Source organism: Pyxicephalus adspersus, chromosome 2, assembly GCF_032062135.1.
Source record: "Pyxicephalus adspersus chromosome 2, UCB_Pads_2.0, whole genome shotgun sequence".
NCBI classification, from domain to species: Eukaryota; Metazoa; Chordata; class Amphibia; order Anura; family Pyxicephalidae; genus Pyxicephalus; species Pyxicephalus adspersus.
Genome location: NC_092859.1, coordinates 49,833,165 through 49,847,004, shown reverse-complemented (window position 1 = coordinate 49,847,004; position 13,840 = coordinate 49,833,165). Strand labels below are relative to the sequence as shown.

General features: G+C 35.6%; 1 protein-coding gene across 2 annotated transcripts in view; it reads right to left on the bottom strand.

Moving 5' to 3' along the window:
* Positions 1-6,151: 6,151 nt before the first annotated feature.
* MACROH2A1 (macroH2A.1 histone) overlaps positions 6,152-13,840 on the bottom strand; it is a 43,735-nt gene continuing 36,046 nt past the window's right edge. For both annotated transcript variants that reach the window (XM_072400731.1, XM_072400732.1), the window contains exon 9: positions 6,152-9,818. In XM_072400731.1, the coding sequence (XP_072256832.1) occupies positions 9,653-9,818 (166 nt within the window). In that variant the 3' untranslated portion in view covers positions 6,152-9,652. The remainder of the gene's footprint in view (positions 9,819-13,840) is intronic.

Here is a 13,840-nt window from a genome sequence, read left to right as displayed (position 1 = left end):
ATTATCTATAGTATGTTAATTACTGCATTTTAGAAAGTAATGTATAGAACAGGCATGGACATGGACATATACAGCCATTTGGGCTTTTTAATCCAGCCCATCAAATATTGGTACATCAGAGTCCAATGGCAAAAAAAGATGACCAACAGTACTGTTCCCACTAAAATTAAATGTAATTTGAATGTAAGTTTTATTTTCGGTAATGGCATAATGTAATTATATCAGTTCATGAAAACACTCCTTATCTATCTGATACTGGTCCCGTCTGTCAAGCTTTAAGACTTATTGTGGCCACTGAGTCCAAAAGTTTGCCCACCCCTGAATGTAATAATACATAAACCAATCTGCATTTGTGTATTACAGTTTTATAACAGTAATTTTTTTTTTTTTAGGTGAAAGTGGAATAAAAAAAGTGTGCTTACCTTAAACACAATTTTACTGTTTAAATGTGTTATCTGTTTTCTCTATTGCACTGTTTGGAACTAGAAAGTTTCTTGTAGAGATCACGTGAATGTTAGAAGGCGCTCTCTAGGTTTAAGATCCCACGCGATGCCTCACCAAAAGAGGGCGCGCGCAGCCTATTCCCTCTTGTGGTTGTGCTCGCGGTAGCACTGGGGTTTCAGGATCGATGCCCTGTGGGTTGCTGCATCCCTGTAGCTGGGATTTTTCCCTGGGCATCCTCTGCACTAAGGCTGCACAGCTGAGGGGAATTGAGTTGTGTGCAGCTGATTAGCAGAGTGTATCCCAGGCTGTCATTGGCTGCTGGGGCTTTATAGCCTCTCTGCTCCCAGTCAGATGTGTCTGTTATAGCGTCTGCTGGGCTTAACTGTGTTGTGCTGGAGTGTTCTCTGTTACTGACATGCGCCTGTTGAACTCTGCCTGGACCCACCTCTGCACTTGTGGGTGCCAGGTCGGCTGCAGGCCTATCTTCAGATACCATCCTTTGCACACCAAGTCCTGGGGGCAACCAGTCTCCCGAGGCTGAGCGGGGGCTTCTATAGGCGAAGACTGCGGCGATAGATTGGGGAATTGGTGTCTTGGGAATACCGGTATTGACCCGGGCCTTACAGTGAATATTTTGTAGAGATAACATCAACAACCTGTTTTCAACTTGATAAATGACCTCTTATTTTAAAATTGGTAAATACATGCAATGTGCAAAATAAAAAAAAATAAAAGACCCCAAAATAATAGGAGCTGCATTTTTTCTCTGGTGCAGTTGAGTATTCTACATCAAAGCACCACATATATATAAATTTAGTCAATCCCCTTTATCAAAAATGTTAGGCAGACCAGGCTCATAGTTGCAACAATTTTCTACAATTTCCAGTAATACAACCTCTTTTTTTGCTCCTACTCTTCTTCTAATCCTGCTACAGCCCCACAAACGAGCAATGAGGCTTTGGCAGCATTATCTTACATTAGGCAGGAAGCAGCATGAGGCTGACATTAACTGAACAGTGGCTTTCTGTGATAATAGGGGTTGTAGGATAAGGTGACCACACCAATGTGGTCTGTCACTTCTGCCTGTAATGTATGAGCCATGGTAAAATAAATGGCCATTTAGTTACCAGATATGATATTGAGAATGGGCAACTGGGTGGAGAGAAGCAAGATTCCCTTTAATCAAGGAGTTTTATTCCCTGCAAGGATGTTTATTAATTGCTAGAGTGAGGAGTAATATAATCTAAGTCACATTCTTGCAGAAAATTTTAGAGATTGTATAGGAAGTCTAAGAAGAAAAGAGGGGAACCACACTTAATTGTAGAAATGGATGAGACGCTCTTTTCAAAAGGAATAAAAATAACGCAGGCCATATTTCGAACAGTGGGCTTTGACGAGCCTATAAAGAGGCAATACCCTGCCTCTCTATAGTCAATACAGGCTCCAACTCCTAAAGAGCAGCCAGTTTCTGCATGTCTGATCAGTTTGTCTCTTCTGGCTAGTAAGCATGCTGGGATGTGTAGTTCCAATAGAACTTGAGAGTTGCAGGTCACCCAGTTTGTGAAGTAAGGTCTAGAAAAGGCATAGCAGGCAGTGATGAACTAAACAGGCAGTATGTGAAGTGACATCCAGGCAGCACTTTGACAAGTGCAGAGCAAAGAACTAACCATATAATATAAAAGTACCAACCATTTTTTGAAATTATCATCCTTTAAAGTAGGTTCATGTTTCAAATTAGAGGACCATTACATAACATCCTCCATAGTCTGTTTGCTTACCTTGTTACAACAGGTCAATTCAGACTTGAATAAGCTATGCTGACCTCAGATTGGAACTCGGAATTTGGGCATTCTGAGTAAAGATCCGACACTACTATACCTGTCAATGACTAGTTTCATTTTCTGCTTTAAGATCTTCTACTACAGTGTTTTTAGAAGCAATGAACAGTGTGTGACTCTCATGTTTGTTTAACAGATTCCAATGATCTTTTTGGATAACTGTAAGGGTGGCAGTATTCTCAATGATCAGCAATGTAAGAGGCATTCTTCTAAATTACCACTAGACTAATATACTGCTAGCTGTGAATATAGTAATTATAGCAGGGATTCCCTGAAGACCTGAAAATTATTTCAAGGGTTCCCTCATGTTATAAAGGTTGAGAAACCCTGCTCTATTTGTTATTAAGAGGTACTGCTGCAAAATGGTAATTGCTATTGTTGGTATACCCCTCTGTGTTATTAGTAAGTCAGAAAAAGGTCCAGTTTTTACATACAATGAAACATTTTTAAATAAATGTAATATGTAATTATTAGTAACACTAAAAATGTATGCAACTGTGAGGAAAAAACAAGAACAATTAGTATAAAGGATTGTGTCTGTATGTCTGTCCATCCATCTTCTACCAAGCTAAATTCTTAATACAATGCAATCATTACGAAATTACTTTCACATTTTAGTACACTTTTTGCACAGCTTCGAGGTTCCCCTATAGGAGTGATGTAAAATTTAAACTGTAAGTACTGAAAAATCTAATGAGAAGCTGCAGGGCATTTAATTATTCCAAGCAATCTGTCTTTTTTTGCTGTTTGATTGACAGCTAATTATTGTGGTGCCATTTTATGGCAGTGGGATTTAATCTCCCAGATGGAAAGCAAATCAGTTGGTCCTTGCATCACAGCTGAGGTATACTTTGGCTCAGCTTTAATTTATTCTCTTAAGCCAAAAGCGTCTAGTAATTTTAAGGTTCAAAAATACCATTTTTCTGACTTTAAGCAAGTAAAGTAAAAAGAACCTGTCAGACTTGAAGTTTTTTTTCTTTTTTATCGTTCTGTGGGAAATATTGACACTACTTGATATGCAATGCTCCAAAGTAATGTCATATGTGGGTGATTCCCATTTTCAGATGTAATGGTGGCATTTTGACTCAGAAACTGTTTGTAATGGTTAAACATGAGTTGGAAAAGCATTAAGTTGGATTCTACAGAGGAATGAGCTAAATCTCTGAACAACACAGCGTGGAGTGAAATCGGTCACAAATTTAAATTTTGTGAGCTTTTGAAACATGTCAGTTCCCAAGTAGGTCTTACACTAGGGATATAAAAACAATCCTTTTACTTACCTGAACTATTGAGATCTATCAATTATCCTCTAGCCTCACAGTTCTGCTGCCAATTTAGGCATTATCTAGCCATGTACAAGATGTAGCATACATAACCACAAGCTATCTCTTTGAGTTGAACATATTTTCTGCGATCGAATTCTCTTTTCTACATCTAACATAAAAGAACAATTAGGGCATTTAGCAGATACAACCTAACAAAGAAATATTCTATAGAATGTTCTGAAAAAAAAAGTTAAACAATACCAAATTTTTGGAAATTCCATCTAAAAATTAATTGTCTAATCTCACTTTTTTTATTAGCAACATTACATTAAAATCCATTGTAAAACACAATTTTTCTTATTATGGATTGGGGGTTTAAAAGGGTTTTCTCTAGGAAAAACAAACAAATGTCCCCTAAAAAGTTTTGGACATTTTGGATTTTAATTTTTTTTTTAATGTTTTATTAGCCATGACAGGCACACAGAAAAACTGCAGCCTTTTAATTGTAGACAGTTAAAGCTTTTAACAAAGTCATGAATGCAAAAATCACATATCATTAGAACAAATTGTGTCACTACTGCCTTATTCTGACAATGTCAGTTGCCTTACTGTGTCTGTCAAAAGGTATAAGTCAATCAGAAAAAGTATATAGAAAACTAAAGGTCAGTGGCAACTCAGAATTCTCTATTTAAACCTCAAGAATTTAGCATTTTCATTAATGGTAGACTATGTACTTCCCTAATGTAAGTGTCCTTGACTAAACAAAAAACAAATTTTAAACATAAAAAGTTGCCCAATGTGAATAAAATAACTACTTGCCTTTCCAGTTGCATTACCCAACTGCTCTCCTTTAAAGAGCTAAATCGGCTAAAAAGTTTTCAAGAACCATTTCATGTACAAGTGTGTTAGGTGCCTGGTCCCCCACTGTATTGTGGTTCCAATCACCTCAAACTCAGGACTTCTGCCTTTTTATAGAGAAGCAGCTAGGAGAAGAGATGTCTAAAGTTAATTGAACCTGGTAAAAAAATAGGCATAGCTACATGAATTTTTAATGTTCAACGTGGTTTAGGGGAGTATGATTGAAAAAACCTACTGATATCCTTAGAATATTTTGTAAATACTGTGCTACAAAGGTTCTTCAGACACAAACCTTACGAGATTTCGTCTTCCACTATATCTGTTTTTTTTGTCTGAGTAATTTGCTGAAATCCTCCAGACTCTAGAAGGATTCAGGGTCAAAAATAAACAAATCTTGGCTCATTATGTGATGGAGAGCTGCCAGTGCTGGATGGATCATTGTAGATTCTTATCTTTAGACAATGCTGGACTTTTTCTACTCCAACAATGCCATCGGGGGCATGCATAGGCCTGGTATGGTCAAAAGGAAAGGTTTTGCAGATTCTTTGCCCTTTCTTTGGCTAGCTAAGTATACCAGGAACTGATATAGGTAGGAGGGGGCATACACATTGGTCCCCCGTTTTCCTAACCAATAATAGGGTGGGGAGACCCAACATGGTTTTTTGTATATTAAAAAAAAATCTTTAGACAATCTATAACCATAGTATGACGTTTTCCTTTATTTATATCTTTTTTTTTTAATCTACTGTCTTTCAAGCCCAGTGCAATACAGTTTTTTTTCACAGTGCATTTTGTAAATAAATGAAAATATCACATTTGAAGGAATGTTTACTGCAAAAAAATATATGTGATTTAGGTTTAGATTTAGATTAGGCAAGTTTGATAATGCAGAAAGGACAGGTGACATCACATAAACTGAACTTCCTCATTGATATCTTCTTAAAAGAAAATGCTGAATCGCACATGCGAATATTCTGGCATGCGTTTTATCATCCTAGCTCGGCCAATCAGGGTGCACCTGCCTGAGCATAATTTTTAAGGGTAAGAGTTGCTGCTTTAAAGCTTACAGTATATAAGATTTTATTGATTTAGATTACATGTTCTTTAAACCTAGTTTATATAGTTTATAAGTGCCGTAAGAGATGTCCTAACATTCTAATGAGGCATTACATGTATTTGCAAATTTAGGCAAATACAAAAGACTCGTTACTAAAAAGCTTTTTTGTTTTTTTTTGTGCAGACTAGCTATAAAATGTGCTGGGGAATCCTCATAAATGTGTATATTAGAAATTGTGAGTTAGAGACCACACTTTTTAAGTGGTGCCTTGACACAGCTATACTATGTACTTTACACAGTACCCTGGCAATATATATATAAGTTGATTATTCTGAATTCAAAGAGTAGTCGTGTGTAGAACAGTTACTGTATAGCAACCCAATGCTGTCATTGCCTAGTAAATGTATATAAAACATTATAGGCCTGATTTAGTAAAGTTCTACAAGACTGGAGAGGATATACTTTTATCACTAAACCTGGGTGATCCGAAAAATCTGGAATCGATTTGGTCCAGGATTAAAAAAAATTGGTAACAAATAGCAAAGGACATTAGGAAATCCATTTGATGTTTGTGGATCACCCAGGTTCACTGCTGAAAGTATATCTTCTCCAACTCTGGAGAGCTTTAATAAATCAGGCCCTGTATGACCAGGTTTCTATTATTCGGCCCATTTAAAATAAGACAAAAATTTAGCAACAATTTAGCAACAATTTATTTGCAACAAAAAACAAGTACTTTCAGGAATTCTGAATCCACTCTAAAAATGACATTATCACATCACAATGTCACTACATCACAATATCTGGCACAATGTATTGTAAGCTTTGTATTATATATATATATTACTCAAAGGTATTGTAAGATCAGTATTGCACATCCTGTACTTAGATGGTCACTTTCGGCAACAAAGCCTTTATTTGTACATGTGCCTCCAGCTTTTGTGAAGTAAGCATTCCACAATAATATATGATCACATAAATGCCTACTGAGAACAAAACAATACAATGTGTGAAATCTTTGGATATGGTGGTAATATTAATTTAAACAAACAACAATTCTGTCAGAACAATGTAAAAAATATACACAATGTATAAAATCTGGACTTGAAAATACCACAACACAGAAACTCCTCTTCTGCTTGGAGAGAACAGTGGTGGTACTACCGCCATGGGGTAAAACCTCTGGTCAAGCACGAAAGCCTTGCTACTGTGAGTAATTCAGTGTCTTCAGGCTATTTTACTGGCTTGCTTAGGTTTTTGTAGATTACATGAAATTTACAATAGAACTGGAACCATGTGAATGTATCTTGATGGTTCCAAATACAGTAATGAGGTACTATAGCTCAGCAAAGTAAATATACACTTTAGTTGCGGATATTTATAGCAGTATTGCCTTTTCCACTGCCCGTCAGACTGATAGAGACTGCACATTAGTGTGGAGCAACCCAAAAACACAGGTAAAGAGCAAATTGTTAGCATATAAGGTGGGTGGACAGAATAAAAAGCAAATAGGTTGTCGGAGTCAATCAGCCACAGTAACCTTTTTTAGCTGTCATGGACACATTAAAACAATTTTCCACAAGAGGCTAAAATAGATTTGGATTTTGTGACACTTGTGCTAGCTCTTTCAAAGTTAATGTTTCATTACACAGAAAAGTTAATGTTTCATTACACAGAAAATACTTTCTGAGCACAGTTGTGAATGGACTTTTTACCCTCAAATTTACTCTACTCAGCTTTAGTAAGTTATGCCAATTAGAAATGTATCTATACCCATAACTTCTTGTAGTTTAATTAGGGTGGGAAAAAAATAAAACCCCTTTTTTGGCATGGGTCTTAGAGGAAATTTTCCGTTTATGTTCTCTCCTAAAGAACAAAACAAGAAGAGTATATTAAACAAAATGAGAAGAATTCTCATCTTAGACAGATGTCCCCATTAGAAGACTTCCTCTTACCTCTTGATCTGGGGATAACGCTAACATTTTGGATCCTTTGTTTCCATGTGTTCCATGTTTTTTCCTTGACAATGCTCACCACTAATACAAGTGTAAATCTTTTCAATGGAAACACAGACACTAATAAAAGCTTTACAAAGGATACTATTTATTCTATCATAAACTAAAGGAAAAAAAATACCTAACTATACACTTTAAAAAACATAATATAGAATAGCATGTGAATTTATGCAAAAAGGGGCTTTTAAGCAGCAAATCTGACATTTGCTGAAACGCTCCCTGTAGAGAAACTTCCAGGTCCATGTGTTTTCAATGGCAATGAGTGATTCATTTTATAATTAACTTACTGTGCAGAATATATTTCGGTGATGTATCCATATAGTGGCTTTTACCTTTTTCTTTGTGTGTAAGTGATTTACAAAGTCTTACTCTTATACATATATTGCATTATGCACAAATAATGAAATTGTAATATTATGGTGTATCTTAAATGGCAACTGGATTTAAATGAGCAATTCTGAAAAGATGTGTTTACACTAGCACTCACATAGACCATTGTGTGCACTTTGTGTACAGCACACACTGATCCTAAAACATATCTAAAGGTTTGTCATTACCGTCATTGCGTTAATATATTTGCATAGCAGGCAGAAACCAGGCAGTAAAATGGCTCCTTTCAGTCAGTGTTTTGTGTTCTCTCTACTCATTTGACAGTTTTATTTTTAAAAATAACTTACACCTGGCTTAAAAGCAGTAGTAGAGGGGGAGGATTGTGTGGAGCTAGACCTACCCTATTACAACCACAGTTTCTGGCAAATAATATAAAAGGATTTCCTACAGAGAACTTCCTGTGACATAATAAACATTACTTCCCCTCAGATGGTTCTGCCTTTATATCACTTCCTATTTTTATTGGCAAACAAACAAGGCAAGATGGCATATGAATAATATAAAATGTGGATAATGCAAAAGCTGGCACAGATGTGCAAGTATGCATGTATCCCCAATTTTTAAATTGCAGTAGTAAAGTGTTTTCACTAAAATAAAGTTACTTAAGTTCTGTTTATGTCAAAGGTAAACAGGAGTTGAATTTCCAGCCAGGCCAATAGATGGTGGTAGACAACCAACCAAAAATTTTCCAACATCTACTGGTAGCATCAGGTTTTGGGTACTGTACTATGGGGAGACAAGATAGACCTGTAAATTCAGACATTCCATATCAAATAGAAACCCTTTCTTTTCACTATATAAATGTTATTACTTTTATTGGCTAACTTGGACTACCTAAATAAACATAAAATAAAGCTTGTAATAATATAGGACCAGCACAGGTACACTGACATCAGTTTTTTCTGAATACCATTTTTTACACACTTATTTGTAGTTTCTTTAAAGCAATAAGAAATTTTCTGAGTAATAAGGTTTCTTCATAATAACAATTTATTGGTATACATTGCATCTTAATCTATCGCTTACTAAAATAAAGATAATATTTCACAAATCTACCTTTGTGCTTGTAAATTATCTCTGGTCATGGTGCAAATAATTCAAAACCAGTAATTAATGATTTACAAAAACTGACTTACACTCCCTGGCAAACTTGAATATCAGTCTATATGCATTTTAAATCATTTACAAAAAACTGGAACAAAAATTGCGATGGTGATGTCCAGAGCCAATAGGACAGCCCCCCGCTATTATTTTTCTAGACTGGATCAAAAATAAAAGCTAATAACTGACTGGTTTTAATGGATACTTTTTCATCCTCATAATTGTTTTTCATAAATGACCCCAAATATTGTGTTTAAAACATGGCTTCTAAGACAATAAGATTGTTTTTTTTTTTCATAGCGAGAAGAAAAAATACAAAGCCACAAAATATACAATCAAAGAACCACAACATTTACAAAATATTCCATTCAAGTCATTCACATACAAAAACATTACACTCCCAACTACAACCTACATAATTTCCTTACTCATTAAAATAAAACTATAAAAATTTTTCTAAATTAATTAGGTTAGGACAATGCCTCAGATATAGTGCATCAACAGAAGTAATGCCAGCTATCAGTGCCAACATAAAATATTTTTAGAAAGGTCAAGTAGAATCCTTGCTTTCCTCAAATGAGCATTTTTTCTCAAATTGCAGTACAGTTTTGCAAAAAAGAGCTAAAGGTTGTATCGTTAGTGAAGGGAAGCGTCGGGGGAGAGGGGATTGCTGGACTGAAAGGCTTAGTTGGCATCAAGCTTTGCCATCTCTTGCACGTATATGCCTATGCTTTCACTGTCAAACAGCACAAAATACACAGTCTTGATTGAAGAGGACATTGTAGACACAAAATAGTTGGAAATAGCTTTCAGGATGAGTTGGGCAGCTGTTTGTTTTGGAAAGCCATTTCTGCAGTAAAAAAACAAAACAAGGGAGGGTTAAAAATAAAGTAAAAAACTAGATTAAAAAAAATACCATTACACATACATATACATTATTCCCAAAATGCAAGCTCCACCTACGGTTGTCCCTGAATAAATATCTTGGCACTCAGTCTAAAGCTACGTACACACTTCCAATTATTATCGTTGGAAAACGAACGACGAACGTTCATGCACGATATATATGAACGATCGTATAGCACCGATCCTGCACATAGAGTTAACGACACGATCGTTCGTAGATATTGTACACACAATAGATACGATCGTTTGAGCGATAGAGGAACTATGTGCACGACAGGAAAGTGAACGGCCGTTCGTTCATCACGCATGCTCTGAACATGGACGATCAACGAACGACCGTACACACGAACGATGTTCAACGATCGTCGTCCAATCCGATCCGTCGGTCCGGTCGTTCGTTTCCAGCGACTTTCCTCGTTCGTCGGCGTCGTTGGTTACTTTTTTACGAACGATTTTTTGCCCAATCGATCGTTCGTCGTTCGATTGGAACGATAAAAATTGGAAGTGTGTACGCACCTTAAGTCAACTATTTTTTGCTCATTAACAAAACAAGTCCTTCCTACAAAGTCATTGATATTACCTGCAGTTCCGTTTGACCATCATACTTCAATTGAAATTTTTTTTTTTAACGTGACTTAATTTTCATGTTCTACTTAAGGCACACTACCACTAGTAAACTGTAACATTTACAAAAAGTAGTAAAACAAAATTTTTTTATGAATACCCATTGGGCAACAGTAACAAGGTTAGAAATCAGTGGATACTGTTGCATTATTTAATAAGAGCCATGTATAGTGAAGAGGTAAATACCTCTGAGCACAATAGGAACGCAGGCAACTTTAAAGCCCAAATAAACTCTCTGTTTAAAATAGCTCAATACTTTAGAGGTACATTAAAATGAAAAGTTTTTAATTTATTACATTTTGTTCCTTTCCAAAATATCAATTGCTTGATTAGGAAAGTCTGTCTCTTCACAGCATACTGCAGTAGTACCTTTGCTCTCTATGCTGAAGCTGTAGTCCCCTCGGAGAGGTCAGGGATGAGTTGGAGCCAGAGCTCTGTAATTAACAGGCAGTATAAGCTTTGCTGATTTTAGAGCTATAAATGTGGCTTAGTAGGGAGATGTTAGACCACTGCGGAGAGATTGATGTTTCCCCACAAACAGTCCCTTTTTTTGAAATTTTAGTAGACATTTAGTATTTTTTTGTACATCCTTTAAAGAAAATATATTTAAATGTGTTTGTTTTTTCCACATATGCTAGCCAAGACTGTCTTTCACTAATCTACAGACCTGACAAATAATTATTTTTTCAAATTTCGGCCTAAAGATTTCTCTTGCATGTGGAAATATCCAGACAAACAGAGAAAATAAACATTACGAAAATTAAAATTTGTTTTTATATTTTTAAAAACAATATTACCTCCTGTGTGGGTATGATTTAAAAGTGTCTGTGCCCTTTAATATAAATTCAAATTCCCTCCAGCTAATTATTATTGTCCCACTGTAATGATGTTCAGCTCCTACACCTAACTTCCACATATGCATCTTTTAACCACCTAATAATGTCTAAAATACTTTGTTCCTGTACCTCTCCATTATTTATCTGAAAAACAAAGTTAGTCAATGCCTTGTAAAGTTAGGTTATTTTTCAGAAAGGCTAGGGCTTTTTTCTTTCAGAAATTCAGGGCTAAGTCTTTTCTACCCTGTGAAATACCTGTCTATAATTGGTACATGCATAGGCAGCATAAAAAAGACCAAAGAAATGTGATGATTAAAGAAAGAAATCATCTGCTGCCTCCAAAACATTCCGAATGTGTGCCCCATAAACTTATCCAAGCCTTTTATTACTGTATGTATTGGTCAATATGAGTTTTGACTTAGAATATGCTTTTTATCATCCACAAAATACATTTTAACATTTTTTACATTCTGCAATAGAAAATGTTGCCTTCATTTACCTATAAAGGAAATAATGGATAGTGGCAGGAGAACTATGTATGATGGATAAAAATGTAAAAAGAAAGTTCTTAGACTACAAATGTGGGATTTGTACCATTACTACCTAGACAGAAATACTGTGTAAAAATTATGTTTTATTTTAGCTATATGAACATAATTCATATTCTTCTCCTTGAAGTAGAATGTGATTTATTTTATCCTCTTGCCCAAGGCATAATCCCATTCTCCATTTATAAAGAGGAATTAAGCTGTGTTTCTGTTGCTTTCAGAAGTCATGTCTGCCTAACAGATGTTCCTAGCTCCAATGCTGACCAACTATAATGCTCTATGTTGTTTTCACAATGCATTTACCTTGGAGGTTTTTCTCTAAAAAATGAATTCCTGTAATGATTTTGTGTCAATATTTTAAACGTCTTTACAATGATATAACTTCAGTTGAAAAACACAATATCACACTTTCTTGCTTGGCACATAAATAGTCTGTCAATACTATTTATAGCTTTGCAATAGTATAACTTGAGTTATACAATGTGAAACTATATAAACTGTTGTAGTCTCTAGAAAGCATATAATGGTGGTTACAGCACATAGTATATGTTTACAATTTACTATGCTTTTCTGTAATTCCAGAAATGAGATACCTTCTCCTGTAGAAAACAATACAATGATAAGTCATTAAATGTATAATAAATAATGATAAAGTATAGGATCACACATTATATAGGATCTGAGACCTTAAATACATTCCCCAACATCTGAGAAGTATTAGGGTGACCGCACTGCTCCTCCCACGTCAATATGTCACTACAGGACACAGTGGTAATGTCATAGCTGGTAAAATTGTGACTATAGCAGTCGCATTCAAAATTAATTTAAAGCTTTATAGCAGGGCAACCTTATGCATAATAAAGTGCCACATTAAAACAAGTTTCATAGCACAACATGTAGTTGGAATAGGTCTTCAGATGTCAAAGTTAAAACAAGTGCTGTAGTAATTTAAATGTAATATGTGGGAGTGTTATCACACTATGAATAAAGAAGGGAAGACTTTATGTGCATTAAAGAAGCACTGATGATGGTGCCAGCACATAAATGGAAAGTGTCAATCTGTCATCACTGAAGGGGAAAAAAACCCCAGAGGAAAGTTAGAAATATTGTGCAAGTATGCAAAGCAAATAGATAGATGTATAAAAATTTACCATTCATGTTTGTCTTAGTGTTTTTTATTTTTTACAAACAATGCAATAAAAGCACTGCTTAGGATGATCAGACTTCCAAAACAGAAGAATTATTTCTAAAGGTCAGGAAGGAGTAAACACGGCATGTTTTATTGTTGAATTGTGGGAAATCTATTCTTTCCTAAAACAAACACTTACTGGATACGTATATGTCTGTAAAGAATGACTTACCTTACCACCTTCATTACACAGAACCATTTGCCCATTAGCTCATTTCACTATGTAGTATGTAAAATTCTAGGTGGCATGTTTGCAAACTATATACTTTTAGAAGCACCCTCTTTGTACATAACTTTTTAACCTAATGACTTCTATATCATTTCAGACAGTGGGAATACCTTTGATACTATTAGACATGCTGCATTTTTGTTGGAGTAGGTTCTCTTGACCCCCAAGATAATGGACCATTTCTAAAGAAGATCTCCAGTTCATCATCCCCACCTTTCAACCTACCCTTTCCCTTTCTTAAAACCCCATGGATTGTATTTGTTATAAAAACTTCTAAATCTTTTTTGCACAAATTTTAAATTTGGTCCAGTGGTGTCACATGTCTGTCCTTTAACATGTGGGCACTGCTCAGCCTAGAATTATGAACTCAGGATGTGGGGAGACACCCCCAGGAATTGCTTGTATGATAACCAAGATTTAAAGGAATTGGGCTAGATTATGCTAACCTTTACTGAACCCAGAACAAACTGGTGGTGCAGCATAGAGTAGGCAGTCATGTGACATAAGTATGGGGAGTAGTTAGAGTGACCACAATTTGTT